Source organism: Eschscholzia californica, unplaced genomic scaffold (genome assembly GCF_041429995.1).
Source record: "Eschscholzia californica isolate CP2 unplaced genomic scaffold, dmEscCali1.0.p SCAF_2, whole genome shotgun sequence".
Taxonomy (NCBI): Eukaryota; Viridiplantae; Streptophyta; class Magnoliopsida; order Ranunculales; family Papaveraceae; genus Eschscholzia; species Eschscholzia californica.
In genome coordinates this window covers 66,552,537-66,578,276 of record NW_028238309.1, presented here as the reverse complement: position 1 = coordinate 66,578,276, position 25,740 = coordinate 66,552,537, and the positions used below count along the sequence as shown (strand labels likewise).

General features: G+C 36.0%; 4 protein-coding genes across 4 annotated transcripts; 1 reads left to right on the top strand and 3 right to left on the bottom strand.

Annotated features, from left to right (window-relative positions):
* Window positions 1-541: 541 nt before the first annotated feature.
* Window positions 542-2,627, top strand: LOC147560529 (uncharacterized). Its single transcript, XM_086662698.1, has one exon. The coding sequence runs from the start codon at window positions 1,171-1,173 to the stop codon at window positions 2,092-2,094; it is 924 nt and encodes a 307-aa protein (XP_086518824.1). The 5' UTR covers window positions 542-1,170; the 3' UTR covers window positions 2,095-2,627.
* Window positions 2,628-6,301: 3,674 nt separating this feature from the next.
* Window positions 6,302-10,261, bottom strand: LOC147560528 (LRR receptor-like serine/threonine-protein kinase RGI3). Its single transcript, XM_086662691.1, has 2 exons — window positions 7,155-10,261; window positions 6,302-6,918 (listed from the first exon to the last, which is right to left on the bottom strand). The coding sequence occupies exons 1-2, from the start codon at window positions 9,994-9,996 to the stop codon at window positions 6,452-6,454; spliced, it is 3,309 nt and encodes a 1,102-aa protein (XP_086518817.1). The 5' UTR covers window positions 9,997-10,261; the 3' UTR covers window positions 6,302-6,451.
* A 7,228-nt stretch (window positions 10,262-17,489) lies between these two features.
* Window positions 17,490-20,037, bottom strand: LOC147560527 (protein transport protein sft2-like). Its single transcript, XM_086662690.1, has 4 exons — window positions 19,492-20,037; window positions 18,105-18,372; window positions 17,912-18,016; window positions 17,490-17,834 (listed from the first exon to the last, which is right to left on the bottom strand). Exons 1-4 carry the CDS (start codon window positions 19,689-19,691, stop codon window positions 17,724-17,726), a joined length of 684 nt encoding a protein of 227 aa, XP_086518816.1. The 5' UTR covers window positions 19,692-20,037; the 3' UTR covers window positions 17,490-17,723.
* A 330-nt stretch (window positions 20,038-20,367) lies between these two features.
* LOC147560526 (UPF0481 protein At3g47200-like) lies at window positions 20,368-22,148 on the bottom strand. Its single transcript, XM_086658043.1, has 2 exons — window positions 21,482-22,148; window positions 20,368-21,395 (listed from the first exon to the last, which is right to left on the bottom strand). Exons 1-2 carry the CDS (start codon window positions 22,103-22,105, stop codon window positions 20,469-20,471), a joined length of 1,551 nt encoding a protein of 516 aa, XP_086514169.1. The 5' UTR covers window positions 22,106-22,148; the 3' UTR covers window positions 20,368-20,468.
* Between the last annotated feature and the right edge of the window lie 3,592 nt (window positions 22,149-25,740).

Here is a 25,740-nt window from a genome sequence, read left to right as displayed (position 1 = left end):
CACGTGGAAGATGGGAAGTTGTTTTCCCATAAGCAAAGAGTAAACTAGTTTGCTTCAAATTCAATAATTCATTCCTATGAAGTTTCTTCTTTTTGTTTCTATCACTTAACTAGGTATTGTTGTTTACTTTGTAAGCCAAGAAAGCCACTTCCACACACATTCTTTAATATGACTTTAAAAACTATAATTAATGGTACAATTTACTTCGAAGAGTTAGGCTCAATTGGCTTTAACATGATAGCATACCAAGCATAGTGTTTTAGAGATAGGTCAGGACATTATTACCTTAAGTACGTGTGGAAAGGGCGGACCGAGCTACAGATTCAATCTTCGCTACTGAGACGAGGCATTAATATTATCTCACGTTGTGTGCTCACTCGGCAAGCATATATACAATTAGTGCAAACTTTTATAAACTCGTGCTAAAACATAAAAAAATAAAATCGATCGATTCTATTTTAGGAAAAAAATATCCTAGGGTTTCCCATAACATGATCTAATGGTTGTTGTAACAAAACAAACAAAATAGACATGAAAGGAGCTGGAGCCGTTTTGTTAGTTTAGACACCCTCCTCCTTCTGTTTCGGATGAGAAAGGAGACATAGTCTCTCTCTCTCTTTCTCTTTCTTCTTCAACCAAATTCCACATATTTTCTCCAAACTCTCCTCATCCACCAATTCCAACTTTCTTTCTCCCACTTGATTTTTTTCCCCAATCCTCTTCTGATTTTCACAGGAAAATCATTGTAGAAGTTTTGTTTCTTTGGCATTTCTCAACCATTTCGTGAATCCTCTGCCATCTACTTTGATTATATTTACAAAATCTTCTCATAAGGTACTTAATTAACCTCAATTCTATCATTTTAGCTTGTCTTTATACATAAATCTGTTGGTCTTCTAGATTTGAACAATGGGTCGAGAACGAATTCGATTTTAAGATGAGTTCTTGCTTGTTCTTCATGAAAACAAACACATTGGTTGTCAAGTTCCATTAATGGTGATCACATAAAAGCTAGCTTTTGAACATATTACAAATCACAAAATGTGGTGGGGGCACATTCACAAAGACTAGTGAGCTCCCCATAATTTGGATTGTTGGTTTAATTCTTTTTATCAACTCTGAGGTCGTCATAGTTTAAGAATCTCAATTTGATCCAATTCGAAAACAAAAATGAATACAAATTACATGTATCGAAATCAATCGATGGCGGATACACATCCGAATGGTGAGAAACAAAACGACGACATGGCAAATAAAACAGCTCAATCGACCGTTACGTGTGTCTACGAGACCAATCTTGTGGGAATGTGTAGGAGAGTAACTATAATTTGGTCCAAGAATTTGATCAATCTTTCTCTAAGTATCAATGTAAGTAGCCATGGTAATGAGAATCCCCACACTTGGAAAATTGATTTTAAGCCTTGGCATTTTTGGACAACAAAAGGGCTAAAGTCATTTGAATTGGAAGGACAAAGGGTAGATGTTTATTGGGATCTTCGGTCGGCGAAATTCCCTAGTGGGCCCGAACCTTCTTCCGACTATTATGTCGCTATGGTTTCCGACGAAGAAGTAGTACTACTATTAGGAGATTTGAAGAAAAAAGCATATAAAAGAACCAAGTCTAGACCTTCATTAATAGATGCTACTTTGATATACAAGAAAGAAAACATATTTGGGAAAAGATGTTTCACAACAAGAGCTAAGTTTGATCAAAACAACAAGAGAGAACATGACATAGTGGTCGAAAATTCGATATCGGGTCCTCGAGATCCTGAAATGTGGATAAGTGTAGATGGGATAGTAGTAATTCATGTTACAAATTTACAATGGAAATTTAGAGGAAATGAAACAGTGGTAGTAAATAAGACACCAGTACAAGTGTTTTGGGATGTTCATGATTGGTTATTTGGTAGCACTACTGGTTCAACTCATGGGATGTTTATATTTAGACCAGGTGCACCACAATATAAACCTATTAGTGGTGATAGTGAAACTGGTGAAAGTAGTAATGATATTAATGAATATCAAACTGTAGAAAGTTGGGCACTAACTCAAGATTTCAGTCTCTTTTTATATGCATGGAAGATCGAATGACATCAAACGCGTTTTGGCAATCAGTGAAACTCAACTTCTGTTGGGTCGTAATATGTATGTCTCTTTACTGTAGAAATCAAAATCTAATCCTTTGTTTAACCCATATTGCCGCTTCAAAAAAGAAGACGAGTTTCTGAATAATGAAGCTCGTATCTGTTGGGTGGTAATATGTCTGTTTCTTTAGTATAAAAATCAGGATCTGATTGTTGGCTGTGGAGATTTTCTTAGACCATATTGCCGGTTAAAAAAAAAAAGACAAATTTTATCGAGATACGTGTGTAATACATCTATGTACGTGGTGGATCGAGATGACGAGATCTGACCAAGAAGAATTCAAGATATTTGAAGATCCAAGATATTGTGCCTGTGTATCTAACTGCATATATTAGAATCTCAATTGTTGGCTGTGAAAATTTGTGATTCTTTATTGAACACTTCAAAAAAGGAGAAAGTTTATAAAATTTCAATTTTAGGTCATTCCATTTCATTGTAATGCAAAATGTTGATTTGGTGCAATATATGTTTATTCTTCATGAATTTGTAGCATTTGATTCACTACTTAGCACTTCACTTATTGGACGATTTGGGTCAAACCCGCCACCTCCAAAGGATGCAACTGCAATGTAACTGAAAAACGCTTAAGCGACCTGACTTTTGAGGCCGACAACGGCAGGAAAGGTGACGTGCGGGCACCAATCAAGTGAGAAACAGCCGGACCAATGGAGGCCAGACACATCACCTTTCGACCCGTTATCGGCCTTGAAAGTCGGGCCATTTCGCACAGTGAATGCTATTTTGGTGAGCCAGTTTAACCGCGGTGCCCTTAGGCTTTCCTTATCTCATTTTCATCTTTAACCCGCATTGTCCAAGGTCCAAATTAGGAACCGGAGACCCGTCTCCAATTTCCCGCTCAATTTGGTTCTCAACGGGCGATTCGGCTCTCTCAAAGAAATTCCAATTTTCGCGGGAAAATCTCATCTTCCAAATCTCAATCCAACTTCGATCATACGCTCTTCTCTCATCTTCCTGGTATGATTTTCTAATCTACTTTTTTAATTTTCCTGCCAATTTTATGTTCTTTTTCATAATTTACTAAACCCTAAATCTTTAACAAAATGAACAAAGAAAAGAATCCAACTTTCTAGCTTTCATTGATGTTTGTATTTTAGGGTTACAAAATAGGGTTTCATTAGATGTTGTGGTGATTATCCACCGTTTGGGGCCTATTTTTACATCCCTAAGATAAATTCCAAAATGGAGGACCAAACGGATTCAAGTAAAAATCATTCAGATTCAATTTTATTAGAATTTTCCCGAAAGAGATCTCGATATGGGGTCTCTTCGAATTCCAATATTGTATTCCTTATTTTGCTATTAGTCCGTCACTAAACCCTAAATATATTTCGAAAAGAACAAACTTTTCAGACTTCGAAAAATCGAGATTGAAAATTTGAATCCTGTTCAATGTGTTTTCCACTTTGCCCCTTTTATAATGTTGAGAAAATTTTTAACCTATTTATATTTCCTAACTAAAATTTTTCCATTTTTGTTTACCATAAGGGTTTGTTTGCTTGATGATTACTTATATGTTGAAGCATTTTCTTTGTCTAAATGATTGTTTTTGGGGACTTAAAGACCTACTCGGATCGATCAAGTTAGGACCTTGTCTAAGTTTCTGTTGCTTTTACTCGATTTCAGAGAAGCTCATGATCTGTCTACAAACGCGCTTTGCCAACCCAACACGGTCAAACAGGTCGTGGCATGGCTAGGCACTGGCAATACCAACCTGCCAAGTCACAACCCATTTGGCCACGGCGCGTGGTTCTTTAGGCACAGTGACCATGGCACAAACCAGCTGACCATGGCACGTGGTCTGTTGTACACAGACCTCATGGGGATAAACCGCCATAACCACAGCCTGTTGTGAACTACCAAGTCCATATAACAATGCTAAAAGCTACAGCTTTTGAGGGTTATCGTTCAACTGCAAGAGGCGTTTGCGCAAATGGTTCTCCCTCGTGGCTATACCCGAAGCAAGCCTTCAAGCAGTAGCTTCAAAATGCCTTTAGTTTCCGAATATGCCAAATGGTGTTTTCTGTTGGTTTGACTCTCAACGAAGTAGTCATCAGATGCCTTATCCCTAATAGATTTCGTCGTCGATAAGGAGAACAAATCTCAAAGCAACAGATTCCATTACTGACATTCCGGTTATTCCTTGGTAATTCTGAGCTATCAACTTCATAGTATTATGTGTAGTACTCATGGACCACATTCGTGGACCACTTTTACATTGCATTTGATGTGTACATACTGTTATTAAGGAGAACGTTAAAAATAGAAAAGCATTAACTGAGATAAACAATTCCACAGGAACACAAAAGATTCTTATGGTTCGGTCATAAAACCTACTCCAAGCCAACACCGCCGTGATGATTTTCACTGTGTGTGAAGAACAAGATTACAAAAATTTCTCAAGAGTTTCTGAATATAACACTAACACTCTGCACCTTCACAAAGTTTCAAAACCGAAAAAACATATTTTTTTGTTTTCCTGTGTGATTGCTTATTTCGGTTATTGATTTTCTGCTTTTATTGTTCTTTGTAATAACAAATACCATGTCATTGTTAAGTTTGTGGTCATCCAACTCAAAACCAATTGGCGATGAGTGGCGATGAATCCATGTTTTGGCACGTGTCCCGTAGGCCCGTAAAACGACCCTTTTCATGTCAATGGTCCGCACGGCCCGTTTGTAAACAGGCCATACCGTGTCTCTAATATCCTTATAAAAATGACATGAATGTGTGAACAATATTGAGCTATTGCATTTAGTTAGAGTACTAGAAACATATGTAGGTAGTATGGGTTTCTTTTCACTTTCATGGGGACTCCATATTTCTTTTTTGGGAAAAAACTTATTATGATTTGGTTGATTCTTATTTGGCCCAATTTTAGTATTTGTTGGAACTTGGAATGAAGGCTGTTTGAGTTTCTCTTTTGTAGCTGGAAAGTCACTTTCTCCTTCTCTCTCTCTCTATGTATCTTTCTAGGGCAGTAGTCAGAGACAGCACATGACATGTGCTTGGTGTATGGATGGGGACCATGTGAACTCTGATAACAAAACTAGAATAGATAGTGAGACCTATGAAGGTAGAATCTCATTCATTAAGACCCAAAAAGATCTACCCATTTCTTATCAATCTCAATCTTGGGTGTTTTAACATACATTGTTCTATGAGATTTTGTATGATTCAGAAAGGACGACGATACAGGGACTCTCTCGCGTACTCCCTCAGTCCCTTGTATACCGTCCCTAATAAGACAAGAAGTATTTTAGTCTTTTTGCGGGAGTGTACAAAGAGGGTCATATATCATTTTCCATTCAGAAATATATTTAGCGAAAAATATTACGTTCGACATAGAAGAGTTGTCTTAAGACCTGACTCTAGTAGAGAGTCAAAAGAGCCAACGTAAATGAAACAAGTACCTAACAACTTACTCAGATCTAGATTTGAGATTTATAAGTATATAATTAAAAACAACTTACTGGCTTAATATCTTATATCCACCTTCTCTTTAATTTGACATTATGGTTTTTATAATTGTTTGTTTGTAGATTTCGAGGCAGAATAACCTAGCACAAGGGGGTGGCATGATTAGAATGGAGATAGATATGGGTCTTATAATTGCACCAATTACCAACCTTCTCAATTATAGTACATACATTCACTCTCACTGCTTTGAACACTTGCCCTTATAGATCCCAAGACATCCTCTATTGGTTGTTTTCAGTTGTCTGAGTCTAACTCGTTTTTATGTCTGACTTGAATGAACTCAAAATCAGTCTGAGTCACTCATTCAAACGAGTCGGATGAACGATTAAGGTGATGTTTCTTTAACTCAGATATGACTTGTTTGAATGGTCTGCCTCTGACTGATTTAAGAATGTTTATTATTTTGTCTGATTCGTCTAAATGACTAACTTGGTCCGACTGTGAGTCAGTTTCAGTCAGACAAAAGAAGTCAGAATTGAGACACCGTGTACAGAACTATTGCACCGTTGACGCGACATAAGACAGAAAAACAAACACCACCTAAGACAAAAAAAAACATTGTGAAATCAATATGAGTCAGTCAGTCAGTCAAACTATTCAGACGAGTCAGATCTGGATTAAGCTAGTTTCAGAGTGAATAACTGCAGGAGAAGAATTAAAAATATTAACTTGAGGATTAGTACCTTAACAATTAGTTATTACAATTTAGAGGAACCATTTATAAGGGGAAAATAAAGCTTCCCAGATTTTGAATGGACCTTTCTTTATAGCAATACACACTATTTGATTACATCTAATATGTAAATTACATTGAATCGTCAGAAAACGAAAAGGAACAGTTTGAAGATCCTTGTAGGGCCAAACCTCGAGCTTTCGATGTTGTTATTGACGAATTATTTGTTGTAGAACTTGACTTGGAACAGTCATTGTTATCTAATCTTGTAACTTCAACATGTCTGATTTCTTTAAGCATGGCAACTACATCTTTCATCATAGGACGATCGTCCGCTTTATTGTTTATACATAATATAGAGACGGCTAGCGTTTGAAGCATTTCGTGTATCTGTGAATCTGGTCGTCCTTGAAGTTTCGAATCTAGTATGTCGACTGGGTCTTTCTTGTTGTGTAAGTGATCTCGAACCCATTGAACCATGTGTGCACCTCCCGGCAATGTTGGGTCTAATGGGTGTCTTCCTGTCAAGACCTCAAGTAATACTACTCCGAAACTGTAAACATCACTCTTCTCCGTAATGCGATGCATTGACGCGTGCTCTGCAAAATTATCACCATAACCATTAATAACTTGACCTATATATATCTATGTATATGTATAGGACAAAAAGTAGAAAAGATGATTAACTGTCAATTGTGATGGGATCCTGTGCATTAGTGCTGGTGCGGGCGCACCTTAGTTGACTGATTTGACTTTACGGAAGAAGTCAACTACTTAATAGAATCCCTTGAAATTCAAATTGTAGTAAAAAGAATACGATGGTAAAAACATTTACCTGGTGCCATGTAGCCATAAGATCCAGCAAGCTGAGGTTTAGGGCTCAAATTGGAAGAAGAATCATCACTGGAAGCATCAGAATTAACTGGCCTAGCTAAGCCAAAATCAGCTAAATAAGGTTCAAAAGTAGGACCCATTAAAACATTCATGGCTTTGACATCTCCATGTAAAAGTGCAGGTATACAGTCATGGTGCAAGTAAGCTAGAGCATGAGCAACCCCCAAGACCGCGTCGTATCGACCTTCCCAATCCACCGTGCTCTTCCCACCTCCATGAAGAAGTGCACTTAAACTTCCATTAGGGAGATAATCATACAACAACAACTTCATATTCTTGTTTGAACACCAACCTAATAATCGAACAATATTTCGATGTCTAATTGTTCCTAATGTTTGAATTTCAGATCTGAATGCTCCTGACTCATCAGATGACCACATCTTTTTCACAGCAAGTGTCTCTCCGTTCGGAATCGGCACTCTATAAACTACTCCGGAGCTTCCAGTTCCTATCACATTCGAAGATGTTAGATTCCGTACGACATCATCTACTGAGAATTCAAGTTTTTGGTACAATGTCATATCCCACGTGCCATCATCGTTCGCCATATTGCGTCGGGCTATTCTTGCACTGATTAACATGTAAACTGCAAATAGTACTAGAACTATACTTCCACTGATAAGTACAGCCATGGCGAATTTCAATGCTGATCTGGAACGTCGAGTAGGACCTACATTGACAGCTGGACCGTTAACTCCACCGGAGATGTATAGTGCTTGGTTTCCGGTTAGATCACTCAACGGGAGCTTCTTGAAGAATGGGGTGTTTGGTAATTGACCAGAGAAGCCATTAAAGGAGATGTTCAGAGTTACAAGATATTGAAGATTGGCTAGAACGTTTATATTCCCATTAAGCTGATTATGAGAGATATCAAGGATGCCCAGTTTCTCAAGATTGGTGAATTGAGATGGAATTGAACCAGAAAGTTGATTACAACTGAGATTGAGAGAAATGGCTAGTGATGGCATCGAACCTAATTCAATTGGTATCTCACCTGAGAAACTATTATCTCCAAGATCTAGTAACTGTAATTTACTACAAGAAACGAATTCAGCTGGAATTTTACCCGAAAACCTGTTCTTCCCCAGATTAAGCTTAGTTAAGCCAACCAAAGATCCAATACTTGAAGTCAATGAACCAGTAAATCTGTTATCTGAAATGTCAACAAGTTGTAAACTTTTCGGTAATGTTTCAGGAACAGAACCAGTTAAACCATTCGAATGAAGATCAAGAAACTGAAGATTGTCACATCCTGAGATTGATGGTGGAATTTCTCCAACAAACTTGTTTTCACTCAAGTCTAAGAAATCCAAATGCTTCAAGTTCCCAATCTCAGCTGGAATAGTACCAGCTAGTCTGTTCTTGTTCAACCGAAACCGATACAAGTTTGTGCAGTTTCCGACCTCTGAAGGTACAAAACCCGATAAATCATTCGATAAAAGAAGCAACTTGGTGAGATTTTTCAACTCGAAGATTTGTTTTGGGATTGAACCAATCAAGTTATTGTAAGATAGATCAAGAGCTTGAAGATTCTCACAGTTTGCTAGTCCATCGGGTATATTCCCCGATAGTCTATTCTGCCAAGCAAAGAACAGAGTCAAGCTCTTTAACCTTCCAATGTCAATTGGAATCTCCCCGGATATATCGTTGTTATCGACTTCAAGATGAGTAAGACCAGTACAATTAGTAAGTTCTGTGGGTATAGTACCAGATAATTGATTGATACTCAACTGAAGTTCTTCAAGTTTAAGAAGATTTCCAAAACTTCTTGGTATACTTCCTGTTAAAACATTCTCTGATAAATCGATAACTGTTAACTCAGTACAGGTTCCGAGTTCGAATGGTATAATACCCACCAAGCTATTCTGCCATAACAACAAACTCTGAAGTTTCTTCAACTCTCCAATACTTTTCGGAATCGACCCAGATATCGAATTCTGATATAAATACAAGTTCTGTAATTCAGTACAGTTTCCAATCTCCTCTGGTATAGGACCTGATAACAGAGATGTATAAATTGCTATTGTTTGAATATTCTTCAATGAACCTATTGAAGAAGGTAAACTTCCACTGATTCCAGTTTCTGCAAGTCCTAATATTTTCAGACTGCTGCAATTACCAATCTCCCAAGGTAACTCACCTTTTAAATTTTGATTCCCACCCGCTCGAAAGATTTCGAGTTTACTTAACTTTCCGATACTCTTTGGGATTTCGCCACTTAGTTGATTATCAAAGAGTGTTAGATAGACAAGACTAGAAAGATTTCCAATCTCTAAAGGAATATCGCCTTCGAGGAAATTCGAATTGAGTGAGAGACTTTGAAGCTTTGTTAACTTGCAAATCTCATTTGGTATCTCACCAGATATAGAATTGCTACTAAGATCTAAGTAACTCAGTTCTTGATAATCTCCAAATTCCTTAGGAATTGGTCCTGTTATATTGGAAGATGAGAGGATAAAAGTCTTTAAAGACTTCAAAGATTGTAAATTTGAAGGCAATGGGCCTTGCAAATCCAATGATTTCAAAGTTACTTGAGTTACTTCTCCATTTGAATTGCAAGTGATACCAAACCAAGAACAAGAATTTGAGTCTAATGAATTCCATGTTTTTAATGCATCTGTGGAACTATTTAGATTGTTTTTCCATGATAGAAGAGCTTGGCCTTGCTCATCAATACATAAACAAGAGTTGAAGAAGAAGAGAGAAGTTAGAGAGAGGAACAAAGAGATAGAGATGATATTAGGAGGAGGAGGGAGAACAGGTTTTTTTGGGTTTGCAAGCATTGTTGAAGTGAGAGAGGGAGAGAAGAGATGGGTTGTGTTGGGATTGTAGAGGGAAGAACCCCATGTTTTGTTTATAGAAGAAAAGCAGAAGATCTGGATCCAATACCATCTTCTTTTCCAAAATTATTAAATTTTATTTTTTCCATTGTTTAATTATAGAGATGGGTTTTTCCTATAGTATATTGAAATGGGTTTTTGTTGGCTTCTTTGTTTGTTTATGTTAATGGATGAGGCATATGTGAGTGAGTGCTTCATTTTAGTGTGCATTTTTTGAGGTTAATTTTCTTATAATATATTGAAAAATATCAAAGAACAAGAAAAACTAAGCAGATTCTAAGTAGAAATTTTATGTGTATTGTCGTAATTCGTGCTTTTAATGATTCTAGTTCACTAAACAATGAATCACGACAAATTATATATGATTTCTGTTTAGAGTCTGTCGAGTTTTTTTTTTCCTCTGACATTACTTTTTTTTGTGTTTACTATTGAGTAGAATGTCTTATCTCTCTCTCCTCCTAGTTTTTGGTTCTTTTTTTTTTTTGTTTTATGTTTTAATTTTTCTATTGGGATTTGAGACAAAATTTCATTTAGTTATACTCATGAAATTGGAACCAAAAAACAAAGGGAAATACCATGCTATACTTTTTAGGATTCAAATAAGAAAAAGAAATGAATGATACATCCTTCACCTCACAAAATACAAATACTCTTTTGTCTATTCGACTATGACTCTTCTATCAAATAAGAAACACCCTCATAATCAAAGATGAAAATAACTAGCAATTCAATTTGGAGGGGACCTTTTGGCTTGTCTTAAACTTCTCCTTTAGCCTGCCCATCTTAATCCAAGTTCTTCTTTTAAGTCTAGTGTGTAAGAATTTTTGTAAATGCCAGGGCAAGCTAAAGTCAAAGCCCACTAGGGAGTGTATCTGAAATCAATGGCTTTGATTTGAGGGTAAACTCTCTCTAGATTTGCGTATAAGATCCCGAGAATATCTTAACCTTAGTTTCATTTTCTCTCCCAAGTCTGTCTACATTTTGGTGATTATGTCATTGTTGAAGATATTGTATGCCAATTCAGACCCAAATACTATGTAACATTCTAAGGGGCCGCAACTCCATACAAGAGGTACCATACTACCGTATTGCTTCAACTCTTTGGCTCTCTAATGATATAAAACTCGAGCACAATAAACTTTTCCGTATCATTTAATATCATTGTAATCTTCCTCATGAAGCAAAAGACATGGAAATACTTTCTTGCCCAACCCTAAACTACAAATGGGTTTTTGTTAAAAGAATAAAAAAGTAATAAGTGAAAAGTAAATAGGTTTTGGTTAAATAAGAAAAAGAAAGAAAAAGGTGTGAAGTACACAAAGAGTTTATTATCTATTAAGTGAAAGTTAAGGTCTGAATTTTAGAGAAAAATAAAGTGAGAGTGAAGCTGGAAGTCAGGAATCTGATTTTGGGTAAGTAGGAGGAAAATGGGTCTTTAAAGAGGATTATTTTTTCTTGAGTCATTTTTTATAGAGATCTAATTTAGTGTTACTATATTGTTGAAGGAGAAATTTGGATGGGAAACTTAAGTGTGTGGGGAGTAGAATACAAATGCAAATGAAATCTTTGAAGATAAAATATGTTCATTGTTTCCTACTCAGCCTCTTCGTCAAGGGGTGAGAAAAAAACCTGCGAATCTGATGATCTATTTGTTCACTCAGACTGATAAACTGTGTAGGTCGAGCTACGGTGTCACTTGGATACAAATACAACTTATTCAAAGAGTTTCTTTTCAACATTTATACAGAAATTCTATATAGTAAGTTTTTTCGCCGTCGAATCATGTTATGAGCTTGGGCCAAGTTAAGACATGCTTCCGGCCAAATAAAATTTTTGCTTCAAGATTTAGAAATGTAAAATAAAATTAGAGGGGAATTGCAGATCTGGTCCTCTTGTCCGACAGATCTTTACTATCAATGAGAAGATAGTGTGAGTGGAAGAGACATTTTTGCAGTAATTTAAAATATTAAGTACTTCTAATCAACTTGATAAAATTAATTAATTAATTAATTAAATCGAAATCGAGATCGACCCACCCTCGTGCTGTCACGATTAAGACGTACTAACGTCACATGATTAATTTTTTAATTTATAATTAGGAGAGATGAAGAAGAGATAGAAAAAGTACAAATACACATCTTATTTTCACTTAATTATAGTTACCTATTAGTTATTTAAATTGATTTGGATCATGGAAAGAACTTGAATTCTTCCCATGTGTAAACCTGCACTTTTGTTTATTTATTAATTAATTAACATGTTATTTTCTAGATCTTAAGAAGTAATATTCAATAATTTACCAAGAATGCTTAAAAGGGATTAAAGGAATGTCGAAAATGTGAAGTTGTTTCGAGGTGAAATTATTTTTTACTACTTTCGAAAAGATTGAAATACTAAAAAAGTTATCATGTTTTTCACTCTGAAAAATAACAAAAATGTATATGTAAATAGTTGCTTAATCTTTTTTTTTTTTTTTTTGTGAAAATAGACAAAATCAAAGGTTTAAAAATTCTTTCAACAAAAAAAAAAAAGGTTTAAAAGTTTGTTTTCTAGTTGGTACCTATATTTCAGTGTAACCATTTCCACCACACAAATACTACAAAATATACACCACTATTACTAAAGGATTAGCCTTTTCTCTACTGTTTCTTATGTGTTTTCTTTTCTTTTTATTTTTGTTTTTTCCCTCTTGGGGGTTTGTTCAAGTTGGTTGATTCCTCTAATTTGATTTAGGTTATTTTTCTCTAAGTTTATGATCTTGGGTTAATTGAGAAAAATATAAATGAGGAGAACCAAAACACATTTTTCTTTTCTCTTTCAATCCACTTTTCCAACTTCAAAATATAAGACTTAAACTTATTTCTTTTAAAAGTCAATTTCTACCACCACTTTAAATTAACCGACTACATTTCTCTCCTCAATTTTTTTTATAACAAGAATTTGTAGGAGTAATGATTTACAGTTCAGTTCGAGTGCAGCGAGAAATGAGATAAGAAAATATTAGCTAATGAGCCTGATTTCTGACAGTTATCTAGTTAGAGATAGCAGGTCTAAAGTGTTGGAATCGGAGCCGATTTTGGATCGGTTAAAGTCGTCAAACTCAGAAACGAAGCACTCCATTGCGTTCGTCTCGTCGAGCTCTTAAGTTTAGACTCAAGAATCACTCAAATCCGATTCCGGATGAATGAGATATTCAAGTTTGAAGTTTGATCGATTTTTTGGTTAATTTAGGGACTAAATCGCAATAAGGAAAAGTTGGTTTGGGGGCCATTTACGCAAAGAGAACACGTCCAGAGCGAACGGCACGCGTTCACTCCGCGCAAATGCACCAGATCCAACGGATCACATTAAGCCCGTGTCGGGCACGAGGTGGGATCATCCCGAAACCCCATCCAACGGTGGATCTCCTTCAATTTCGGTATAGTTTCGGTACAAGTCCATTAGATCTAACGGAGGGCGTTTTCTCCGTGCTTTTGAGCGAGATCTGATGGTCCAAATCTCAACCGACACGAACTGTAGGGAATGAAGTGATGCGTCACTTTATTTCTCAACAGATGCGTCCCTAAAACCCAACAGAAGTGTCCCTTATGAATGCATCTATTCGAAACCTATTTATAGGACCCAAATCAACTCCAAATTTCAATCCGTTTTTTCCAGAGTGTCAAGCATTGTTAGAAGATCATATTAGAGTATCTAAGAGAAATATTTAGCAGAGTTTTCAAGGAGTTTCATAAGCAAGAAGTTTGGTCCATTTGCATAAGTCAGAGGTTAGTATACTTTCAAGTTCGACTGCTTTCGGATTCGAAGTACCATTGAATCGAAAGGATCGAAAGGTTAATCGTTGTATCCTGGGAGACAAACGCCGGTAACTGTTTGGTACTATACAGGGCGTCAATTGTCTTAAGGAAAGAGGAATACCTCGCCTCGATTAAAAAATTATTCTTCTTCTTATCCTCCGAGTTTTCTTTTTCTTTTTAGCCTATCTGATTTCTTAATCAAAGACATTCTGATTTTCCGAATCAGAAGTTTGTTGATTTTTTAAAGTAATAAATCAGTAAACACAGAAGGATACAATTCCTCTTTCCGATCTTAAAGCGATAGTGAGATTCGACTACGAATCATCTGTTCTGGATAACAGACATTATCGGTTAGAAATACGAAAGATATTGAGTTGTTTTATTCCTTAGTTTTTCTCCATTAATCTGGAAAGAAAGTGTTTTTGATTAATTTACAAATAAAATCAAAGTAGTAACCAGTTTCACTAGTGATTCGGTTATAGACTCGCTGAGTCAATTCGTTGAATCGGTACACCGAAACCAACATAAAGACTATTGTTAAATTTTTAACTGAGTTCAAAATTACTCTTCCTATGACACTAATTACTCTATATTAATTTCTATTAAATATGGATTAACTTTTGGAGTGTTATTTTGTTTATGAAAAGATAATCTTTTAGAAACAATTATTATGATCATGGAAGAAAAAATAGTGTAAATGAAAAGGAAGAGCATATGGGGCCAAATATGTTAGCAGCAAAGAGACAACAATAACATAAAAAGGAAGAGGCTAAGAGAAAGACTCAATCCAAATTTCTAAAATACAAACATAATTGATGAACCTTCCTAATGGTCCCTATAAACCCACATCTCCCCTTTGGCTCCCAGAAAAGGCACCTCTAAATTATTATCTTGTAAATCTTATCTAATGGGTCTCTCTTCGGAACAACCGAATCTGATTCGTAGAGAAGAAAAATAAACACCACGTAAATATGAACAGTAATAGAAAATAATAATTGTTACAACTGTTTCTTTTTAACTAAATAACAACTATAGAAAAAATGCCAGAAGAAACGAAAAAGAAAAATAAAATAAGTTGATTATGACGTTAAATTTGTAAACAACGAAAAATTTCAAACATAAGATTACAATAACCATATTGAGTTAAGCTTTCATTTTACCTATAAAGATAGGTTTTCTCCATTTTTGTTTACTTAGGAACTGTGTATAAAACAAGTCAAATAACTTATTAACCATTTGGTCCTACTCTCAATGACCTAATCAAATAATTGGATTAGACAGATGAGATTCAGACCCTATTCAACAAATTGATGTTTTGTGAATGGTAATAGTTTGATTAGATGTAACGCCAAATACATTTTTAAGAACAATGTCGATTACTTCTAACAATAGTTAATAGGCGTTTTAGTCTTTTGACAACCCAAAGAAATTCACAATCTCAAATTTTCTTTAGTTATTTTTTTAACTCATCCAAGTAAGGTCTTTGCTTCACTTAAGTTCTTTAACTCAAATTTCCTTTGGTTCTTGAGGTTAATGGGATATTATTAAAATTTTAATTACTCGGCTTTTATGGTCGTACTTAGTGGGTGATAAACGTCACTAATTAAGATGTTAATTGCATCAAGGAAGGAACATGGTGTTGGATTATCTTAATCTTTTTCCTTAATTTCAGGATTAGAGTTCCAAAAAGCTTTGGTCTTTTTATTATCAAAACCATTATAAAATTTGATAATGGAGGTGAAATGAGAAAGGTACTCTTGACAAATCCAATTATATTATTAAGTTCTTTACCAACTCCATGCAACATGTCTTGTTATAATTTTCATGCTTAACAATGACATGGTATACTTTTAACGTGAAGACCCAGACATTATATTCTCGGTTGCTGATTGCCCTTCTCTTATGAGATTATTCTCACATGTCTCCTCACGTGTCATGTTTTTTTTTTAACTTAACACGTGTTTTTTTCTTTCTGAGTGACGTAGACACGAGTTTTTTTTTTATTATTTTTGAGTGACATAGAGCACGTGTGGCCTAGCTCTAACACCGGGTTAAGTTTGTAATCATCCACCTCAAAATCAATTGGTAATGATAGAGAAGACCTAGACACTATATTCTTGGTTGATAGATCGCCCTTCTCCTGTATGAGAGTATTCTCGCATGATATGCTTTGAGTTGAACTTTACATTAGATGTATAGATACATCAGTACATCAACTTTATTCTATACATTTATAATACATGGTATAAACTATGATCATCATTGCTTAAGATTGAAGTTATTCATAGTCAAAATAGTATGGAAGGCGAGGAAGATTTAAATTTGGATTCCAAGTCCTAAAGCCATGATATTTGGTGGGAAAATTTCACCTTTCTTTTGTTTTAAAAGTGGCATCTAGAGTAGAGCTAAAAGCATAGTCAATCTTGATTATCGGCCTGCTTTCCCTTATTCACATGGGAATACCTAAACTAAACCACAGGGCTAAGCTTTCTTAAAAGCCCTAATATTTCTACTTTCTTATTGTTTTAAGCATTTTTTGTTTCCAACTTCTTGGTGTATGATTCCTAACCCTAATAGTTTAATGGATGGTACCGAAAAATCTCAATTTCGGGTTGGTCTCAGTTAAGAAGACTTTTTGTCTTTGGTTATCTACGTAAACTTGTGCAAACATGTACAAACAATGTGCAAATTTGTCTAAACATTAGCGGTGCAAATTCGGGCTAACCTCAACGTTTGAAGCTGAAACCTAACAAAAACTTAATACTCTACTTCTTTCCGGAAAAAGAAAGTATTGCTTATGGAAATTTGCCCGATTTTAAGTACGAAATTCTAAAAGCTGGTCAAGAAGAAAGATGATACTAAAGCACAACTTGTTCAAAAAGAACTAAAACAGAAAATTAGATACTGCAAATCCATCTTTTTAATTTATAAATCTAGTACTAATCAAGATGAACTTTTTCTAAGAATCATTAGCCTCTCATGTAAAGATGTCATCTTTTAATGAAGAATATCGACTACTTCTCTAAATGGAAACTTATACAAATTGAGAAGTAGACAAATAAGTTGCTCACCTCATGGTCGGGCCGGCACCACGTAAAGGATGAATCGAAGCCCAGCCCATTAATTTGTTCAGGCCAGATCACTTAAGCTAGTTTTGGGCTTTGGTAGAGTAAAGGGTGAGTGGAAGCCCAACCAATTAATTTGTTCGGGACGGATCACTTAAGCCCATTTCGGGCTTTGGGTGTGTAAAGGATGGGTGGGAAGCCCAGTCCATTAATTTGTTCGGGTAACATTACTTAAGCCCATTTGGGCTTTACTAAAGGATGAGTATAACCGAGCCCATTAATTTGTTCCGGCCGGATTGCTTAAGCCCATTTCGGGCTTTGGGTGTGTAAAGGATGGGTGGGAAGCCCAGTCCATTAATTTGTTCGGGTAACATTACTTAAGCCCATTTGGGCTTTACTAAAGGATGAGTATAACCCAGCCCATTAATTTGTTCCGGCCGGATTGCTTAAGCCCACTTCGGGCTTTGGGCGCAGAGGGGCTGTGTCGGACTCTGGAGCATGGGCCAGGTAGTGGATCATTCTCCAACCCCTAATGAAACTTAACCATCACCGGATTATACAATGTGGGCTCTGATTTAAAACCCAAAGAAAACTAAAAGACTTGTTCATTTTACAAAATAATCGAAACAAGCAAAAGAATAATCAGTTTTTGCCCGAAAAACGGTCAAAAGCTGCCACTTCATTAAGGTACAAATTCTAAGAAAAATATCACTATAGCTAAGCTGAGAGCATCTCAAAACTTAACGATGCTCTTAGATTTGTCCGAGCAACAGTTGAACTAAAGAGTAAGAAATTGAAATTAACAATGTCACCTGCCAAAACATTTCAGTATTGAAGAGGTAAGAGTAGAAGTAAGGAACTTGAGTCCAGCTGATCCTCCAGGGAAGTAGGATATTGCGTAGTATGAAAGTGCAAGTACCTAGAAGAAAGTCCGGTTACCATTAATTCACTGTTAGGAATGCTTAAATAATGTGGACGGAAAGGATTAATATATACCTGTAATACGGAAAATAATACGGAGAGAATGTAGCTATGGAGCACCATTGACACATAGATCGTACCAACCATACTGCCAATGAACCCGAGAGTAAAAGGAAGTCTCTGCAAAAGAATGAAAGTGCAATCATTTTCGTCTCGACGTTTCAGAACAAAACAGCTAAGAAGAAAATAAGTTTATAAGGTTGCGTACTTCTCTAGTTGACATGTGCATGAGTTGATTCTTTGGTCCTTTAAGAGCGAAGAAAGATCCGATAATGAAGCCACAACCAAGTGTGAAACAGATAGCGAACTTTTGAGGCATCAACACCATAACAGGAAGGAACATAGTGAAAGCAAGAAAAATAAAGAACATTCCACTAGCCAGGAGCAACCCAAAGTACATGATAGATTTTCCTGACGGTACATTACTAGTAGCATAGTTAAAACTCCCAGGCAAACCCCTAACTCCTTTGGAGACCCTAAAGACATCAAAAGATAACATTCATAAAAAGGAAGCTACCGAAAAATATAGAAGTTTATACACCAGCCCCATAAAAAAAATCAAGTTAAGTATCTTTTCTACTAATATGAAGCAAATCCTGAAGTGGGTAAGTTTTGCTCAAGCTCTATCAGTAGAATAATTAAGAATCTTCATAGACGAAAAGCGGTTTATCTAACTCTGGTGAAACTTTTGTGTTTCTTTATTACTACAAGCACGTTATTTCGATTTTGGACTGTTAAAACGTGCTCAGTCCTTCGACTCGATTCGCAACAGAGAACCTGTGCTTATCGAAGAACAAACAACCGTGGAGATTGTGGTCATCTTCTCATCCCTGCTCTTGGTCTATTTCACATACAAATAAACGACATTACATTCATAACCAACAACTAGTCTTATGACATAGAACTCACATTACAATAAGAACATACATTAAATTGGAGGTAAACTCAAAAAGGCATTAGTCACGCACTCACATTATGCACGACATTGAAATTTATATGAACTTTGTCCTACCAGCCACATTGGACAATCACTCTGAATCGTCGAGGAAGTGTGTGCGGAGTTAAAAAATGGGCAACCATCCCTTTAATTTCTAGCGAGACATCAATGTGATGCAATTATCGTCTCCAATCTAGGGTTTAAGAACTAAGTGAACTTTAAGCACTACATCTACCAATATTGATTCTTTTTCTCCTCCCACTACAACTTACAAATACGTATAATAACTCCCCCATACAAAAACCTCTTCTACACACTCTAAACCCTAACTTTTCGAAGAACCTACACCAACAAGACATTATAGTTCTAATGTGTAAACAAACACACAGAAAAACGTTACAATCACTCAAAAGCATTCATAAACCCTAATTTCACGTACCCAAATCCAAAATTTCAAACACACCTAAATTGTAAATCAGAACAGAGAAGTATCAAGCACAAAATCCAGCAATAAGTTCATAAATTGTATAATCTAGAAACCCCAAAATTCGGATAAATTCAGAAACTTCAGCCTCTAAAACTAGTTCAAATTAGCCCTAGAATTCATCATAAAATGAACAAGAGAGAGAGAGGGGGGGGGGGGGGGGAGAAATCTTACACGCCGAAGGTGCCAGTAACCTTATTGTTGGCAGTTTTAACAGCAGCTTCGAGATCGAAACCCAGACCAGAGTTTTCTTCGGATTCTTTAGAAGCTGCGTAAGAATTCCAATCGGCAAGTAAAGATGGCGAAGAAGAAGAAGTACCTTCATCTTCTCTAACCGAACCACCCATGAACCACGCCTGTGCTGCGTTCTTCATGATTTACAATTCCGATAACGATTAGGGTTTCAACAAATTACAGACGAAAGTAAACCGGCGAAATTTAACCACCGGAGAAGACGATCATTTGGCTTCTGATGAAATCTGATGATCAGAGTGTCCAAGAGATCTGATCAAATCTCCAATATTTCATAGGCGTTAAAACGGCTTCCGGTCGTACTGTTACATAACTATTACTATAAAACGGCCAATCTGAACTCTGGAAAAAAACGGTCAAATGGTATTGAACTTATTCCATCCTGTAACCCCTAGAAGGGTTGTACATTTAGTATCTCAACCGATCAACCGAATCCAGTAAAGGAGTTTAGGCGATTTGGTTTTCGACACGAAAATTATCCGGATTAGTTCGGATACTAAAAGGTCATGACCGAAAGATTCCGTTCGGTGTATGGATGTATTTGATTAAAAATGTGAACCAAACCTTTCAGATGTAGTTTGATTCATTAAGCGAACCGAACCAAACACACCACGAAAGGATTGACTGGAATTGAAATATCCATCAACTGAATGTTTTAGATTTGTTGGTGGATAGGATTCAAAAGTGGATTAGTGAACCTTTGTGTAAAATGATTAATTTCCATATCTTTTTGGTTTTTCATCGATAATTAAAGAAATGAAGTCCAAGTCCCATTTGAATCAACTAGCCTTAATTATAACTACGACAGGAAATACTTGTGACATTAATGAACAAGTTTTGTGCTAGCTCGAGAAATTTGAAGAACTCGCTGCATTATCGTACACAGTTCATATCATAACTTAAGATGACTTTCGTGGTACAAAATAAGGGTAGATAGCAAAGAATGATTGGGTTGCTGTCAAAATTAACAAAACAATAGCTGCAAGAAGAGACATAAATGTCCAAGGACTACTAAAATAATCGCGTATCAAATTCGACCACCAAAGATGCCATTTAGTAGTATAATAGTCCTTGTAAAAGTCGTTTACGCCTTTCATTTGTTTTAACAAATGACAATCTTCTATATCATAAACGATCTCCCGACATAGCTTATTAATGAGATTAGCAACATCTTCATTGCTACCCAAAGCATGATTTATAATCCCATTGTTGTGTAAAATCTTAACATCTTTGGCCGAGTTTACTAAGCTGTCGAAGAACATGAAGTGATTTGTGAAATAAGGCTCTGCTTCTAAATCCGATTGTTCATAAGCCATGAAGTTTAAATACACTGGGACAGAATTGTCGTCGAAGTATATAGGAGGAATCTCTAAGACTCCTATAGAATAGTCTATATCAAGTAAGCCATTGTTTTCTTTCTTCAAGAACTTAATTCCAACTTCTTTTAGATCACTAGCAGAATGAATCAATTGTCTTTCTTGAACCGAACGGATACTTGGAGTTCCTTGACGAGGTTTCTTCCAACGTGATATCGGGTTCTTGTTCTTGATTGGGGTAATGAAGCTTGTCCAAACTACATCAAGCAAGTGTTCGTATTCAGTTTGTGGGTTCACTAAATCTAACATACTTTTCTCATTTCTTGGTATAAGTGGATCGAAAAATTTGAGAGTTAACTCAATTAGAGAGCGTTCATCTTTTGAGCAAATAGTAAGGTTGAATAGTTCTTGGAGAACAAAAAGTGGAAGTTGGTTCTGTAACATTAACAAATCGCGTTGAAATGTTCGAAGCATCCATCGGGTTGTGAATATCGGCTCATCTACATTTTCCTGTCGAATTAACTAGTCAAGTATTACCTAAATTTTGCAACAAAAATTCAAACAAGAGAAATGATTCGAGAGTCTCAAATTCGTACCTCATCTTCGTAAAAATACCTATGGTAGAGGCGAAGGATCTCTACAACAAAGCAACCGTCGATAACCATCATTCTTACAAAATCATCGCTACTCATATCGAACGTTTGTGAATATGACTCTCTTGTTTTCCTCTCTAAAGCTTTCATGGCACTTTCCAGGTTTTCCAACTTAACATCTCTACATACATCTTTTTGTTTTAGATTCAAATTCGACGATTCAACAACCACTTCGACCTCGCTCGCATCTTCAACATGGCCGGTAGTAGAACTAGTGGTACTAGTACTAGGGCCATTAATTGCTACTTGGCCCGGCGTATAGCCCAAGACGCGATAGAGAAAACGAAGCTTGTGCACTTCCATGGCTTGTAAACTAGGATCACCATAATGAAAAGGACCAATTGATATGGTTTTAGGAATGTAAGCAGATCTATAAACATGAAGCATGTTTTTTGGGACTCTATAAATACTCCATGACTTCCCTGAATCCAAGTCTGGTCCTTCTTTGAGACAATCTTTGATGTTTATTACCCATTCTGCAGGGGTTTTATCACCTTGTATTTCCGAATCTATTTTCGTTCTTACTCGCCCATAATTCAATTTTTTCCCTCTTCCTTTTCGCCCCATTTTTGTTCCCTCTATTGGGTTCTGCAGAATTTGTGAAATTGCTTTGTTTGATTCTATAGAATGTCTATAATTATAATATACTTATAAGGGATGCAGGTTCATGGAGGTCATGTTATGAAAATTTTAATGAAGACTACCCAAGATGTCATAGAGGTCACGTCCTAATAATGTGGAGTGGAATTCTATGGTAGGTGGGGAGGTTTTATTGTGCCCCTCCTTGTTATAAGTCAAACTCTTGATTCGAATATGAAGTTTTATTAAATCATATAACAACGATCACAATATGCAAGTTTTTCGATTTTCAAATATGAAGTGAACTAAATCTAAAAAAACGTTGAAATACTATCATTTACGTTTGAAGTTTGTGGTCTGAAAATTTATCTTAGATGATGCTTGTGTTTTTCTCCTTGTTTGAATACATTTTTCTGATTCGTTTGGATTTGAATCATCTAACTCAAACAAACCTAAAATCAACCACTTAGACGAAATCATGTATGACGAGGTAGAAAATTCAGAGTGAAATCTAGTTTAAGGTCTGCAAGACTTGGAAAAAACACAAATACTACCTTCGATAAGTTTACTACTTAAATAGTTCATGAAGATTTCAGAATGACCAATTGAACTATCTTCTTTAATACGATTAAATTCTTAAAAGACAAACACCATCCGAATATAAAAATAAATGAAATAGAATGAATCACCATCAAAATATTTGATTTCCCTTTGAATATTATCATCAAATTGACAGCTAATAAGAAAGGAATTTAATGAATGAATGGTCATTGGTCTGACAAGAAACCTTCTTCCCATCATCTCTATTTCATAAGTGTTAGATAATCAATACTTCTTGTTTTTTTCTTTTGGAGTTATTTCCTATTTGGCCCCCTACTTTGTGACCAGCTTCCTTTTTGGCCCCCTACTTCATAAATCAAATTTAACCCCCTATTTTCATGTAAATGCCGTAACCACCCTTCCTAATTTCAAAATAAAATATTAAAAAAAAATTGTTTCCACCTCACCTCACCTCTCTTTCTCCACCTCTCTCTCTCTCTCTGTCTTCTCCGACGAAGGTCGCCGGCCGGAAAATTTTCCGGCCGGCGACCTTCAAAAAAAAAACTCTCATCTCTCTTTAAATCCGGCGAAGGAAAACCCCTTCGCCGGAGATCTGTTAAACCAAACCTTCAGATCTGTTGAACCAGACCTTCAAATCTGGTTCAACAGATCTTCGACGCAGGGAAACTCCTTCGACGGAATATTTAGAGAGAGAGAAAGATGAGAATTTTTTTCAAGGTCGTCGCCCGGAAAATTTTCCGACTGGCGACCTTCGTCGGAGAAGGCAAAGTGAGGTGGAGAGAGAGCCAGAGAGGTTAGGTGGAGAGAGAGAGGTGTGAGGTGGAAATAATTTTTTAAAAATATTTTATTTTTAGATTAGGAAGGGTAGTTAGACCATTTACATGAAAATAAGGGACAAAATTTGAATTTATGAAAAATAGGAGGTCAAAAAAGAAATTAGTCACAAAGTAGCGGGCCAAATAAAAAATAACTCTTTTTTTTGTTGCAAGAATCAATACTTCTTGTTACTTCTTTATGATTTGTTAATCTCATTTATAGTTTGCATATTTATAGTACATGAATTGTTTTATGTAGTTTGAAAACATATTATGGGTTTTTTAAAGAAATAAATTTTATTTGAACAAATTAAACTTTATACATTAGGCCAGCGCTTTGGGGAAAGCTAAAAAGTTTCTGGGGTATGAAATTTTAAAGGGAATATGTAGAAATTTAGAAATTTTCCGGGGAAATAAAAAAAAACACTCCACCTCACCTCACTCTCTCTCCACCTCACCTCACTCTCTCTCTCTCCACCTCACCTCACTCTCTCTCCACCTCGCCTCTTCCGGTCTGTTGAAGAACAGGCCATTTCCGGTCTGTTCTTCAACAGACCGGAACTCCGGCGAAGGGAAACCCCTTCGCCAGAGTTTCTAGAGAGAGAGAGAGAGTGAAATTTTTTTTTTTTATGGTCGCCGGCCGGAAAATTTTTCCGGCCGGCAGCCTAATCGGAGAAGATAGAGGTGAGGTGGAGAGAGAGTGAGGTGAGGTGGAGAGAGAGTGAGGTGAGGTGGAGAGAGAGAGGTGAGGTGGAGAAGTATTTTGCTTGCCCTCTAAATAAAATTGTCAAACAAAATTGACCAATTTTTTATCAAATCTTCACACCCCGGAAACTATTTAGCTTTCCCCAAAGCGTTGGCCTATACATTACTACTTTCATGGATTATGTGGTTCCCCTTGTATTGCTAAAGGCGCACCGTTTGACTTGGAAGAGGCGCCTCTAAAATGATTGGGTACCTATGGAAGTACCTGGGCTTTGGGTCAATGTTGGTCGGTCTGTGTATAGAAATCAACAATGATACAAGTAATTTTTGGTGACTCAATCCTAATAAGACAAGAGATATTTTAGTCTTTTCTCTCAAGAGATTGACCAAAATGCCCCTTGATTTATTCACTACGTGGGCAAAGACGTCACTCAGGAAATCATCAAGGAGATACTTTTATCATTTTTGTACAGAATTCCCATGTAGCATCGAAAGCCATTGAGTTTCAAGAACCAACCCTTACTTGTGCTAACTTGTTGAAACCGCATGAAGAAAAGAAGACAAAGGAACTCAAAGAGATATATAAATTCAACCGAGAACAAGTAAATTTTACTCATCGAGACAGTTGTTTTTTTTTATTTCAAAGATGTAATTAATGTGAGATAACGGATAGTTCTAAAATAGTTTATTAGAAAATCCCCAACTACAATTCTTTAGAAAGTTCGAATTTCAAATCTGTCAGATCTGTAGCTTCATATTCAAATGTATGTTAAGAGTAAAATACAAGATTTAGTTACACCCCCAAAATAAAAATAACCTATACACCCATGCAATCTTTTTAATAATGCAAGAAACAAATGTTAGTTTTTATATTTTTGATTCATATCCAATGGGGTAAAAGTTAAAATATACTATTCTCCTTAGTTTTTTTTTTTATGAGAATACTATTCTCCTTAGTTGAGTATTTTCTAGTAAAACAATTTAATTTGTTGAAATTTCTAGTAGAACAACTTGATGGAGTGGTGGAACTTACTCCGAGCAATCCGTTTAAATCTCTTTGTTCCAAGAAAAAAATTGTAAATGGAATTTCAAGTAAATTTAAATTTGTTGTATGACGAACATAATTACATCTATCATCTATGATTCGATGAATTTACATATTGATGTTTCTGTACAAAAAACTTTCTCTAAAATCTTGAAGTCTATAATCTTCCAAATTCCTCCCTGCTGATGTACAAACATATATCTTTTTCGAATGAGAGATGTCACAAGGACTTCCTTCGAAAATTTCTACGCCCATCATACGATGTGGTAACACGAAAGTTTCTATAACAAACTCGAAACAAAATCTTAAAGTACAATAATCTTTCAATTTCCTTCCCGCCTATGTCCAACTTGCGAACGAGATTTACCTCTTAGGACTTTTGAGAACTTATGAGGTCTATTTTGGTTCGATAACGGAATGTACAAGTCTGTGACTAGAAAAAAGCAAATTTCGAAATTCATTATTTCCAAAGAAAAACAATTTAGAAAATTCATAGT

Bases quoted from the DNA above. Each gene is read 5' to 3' on its own strand.
- LOC147560529 (XM_086662698.1), top strand. From the start codon at position 1,171: ATGAATACAAATTACATGTATCGAAATCAATCGATGGCGGATACACAT.
- LOC147560528 (XM_086662691.1), bottom strand. From the start codon at position 9,996: ATGCTTGCAAACCCAAAAAAACCTGTTCTCCCTCCTCCTCCTAATATC. The intron at 6,919-7,154 runs GTAAATGTTTTT...ATAATTTTGCAG, and splicing joins TTATGGCTACATGGCACCAG to AGCACGCGTCAATGCATCGC.
- LOC147560527 (XM_086662690.1), bottom strand. From the start codon at position 19,691: ATGAAGAACGCAGCACAGGCGTGGTTCATGGGTGGTTCGGTTAGAGAA. The intron at 18,373-19,491 runs GTAAGATTTCTC...TGATGTCTTTAG, and splicing joins GTTACTGGCACCTTCGGCGT to GGTCTCCAAAGGAGTTAGGG. The intron at 18,017-18,104 runs GTACGCAACCTT...ATTCTTTTGCAG, and splicing joins TGCACATGTCAACTAGAGAA to AGACTTCCTTTTACTCTCGG.
- LOC147560526 (XM_086658043.1), bottom strand. From the start codon at position 22,105: ATGGGGCGAAAAGGAAGAGGGAAAAAATTGAATTATGGGCGAGTAAGA. The intron at 21,396-21,481 runs GTACGAATTTGA...TTAATTCGACAG, and splicing joins GGTATTTTTACGAAGATGAG to GAAAATGTAGATGAGCCGAT.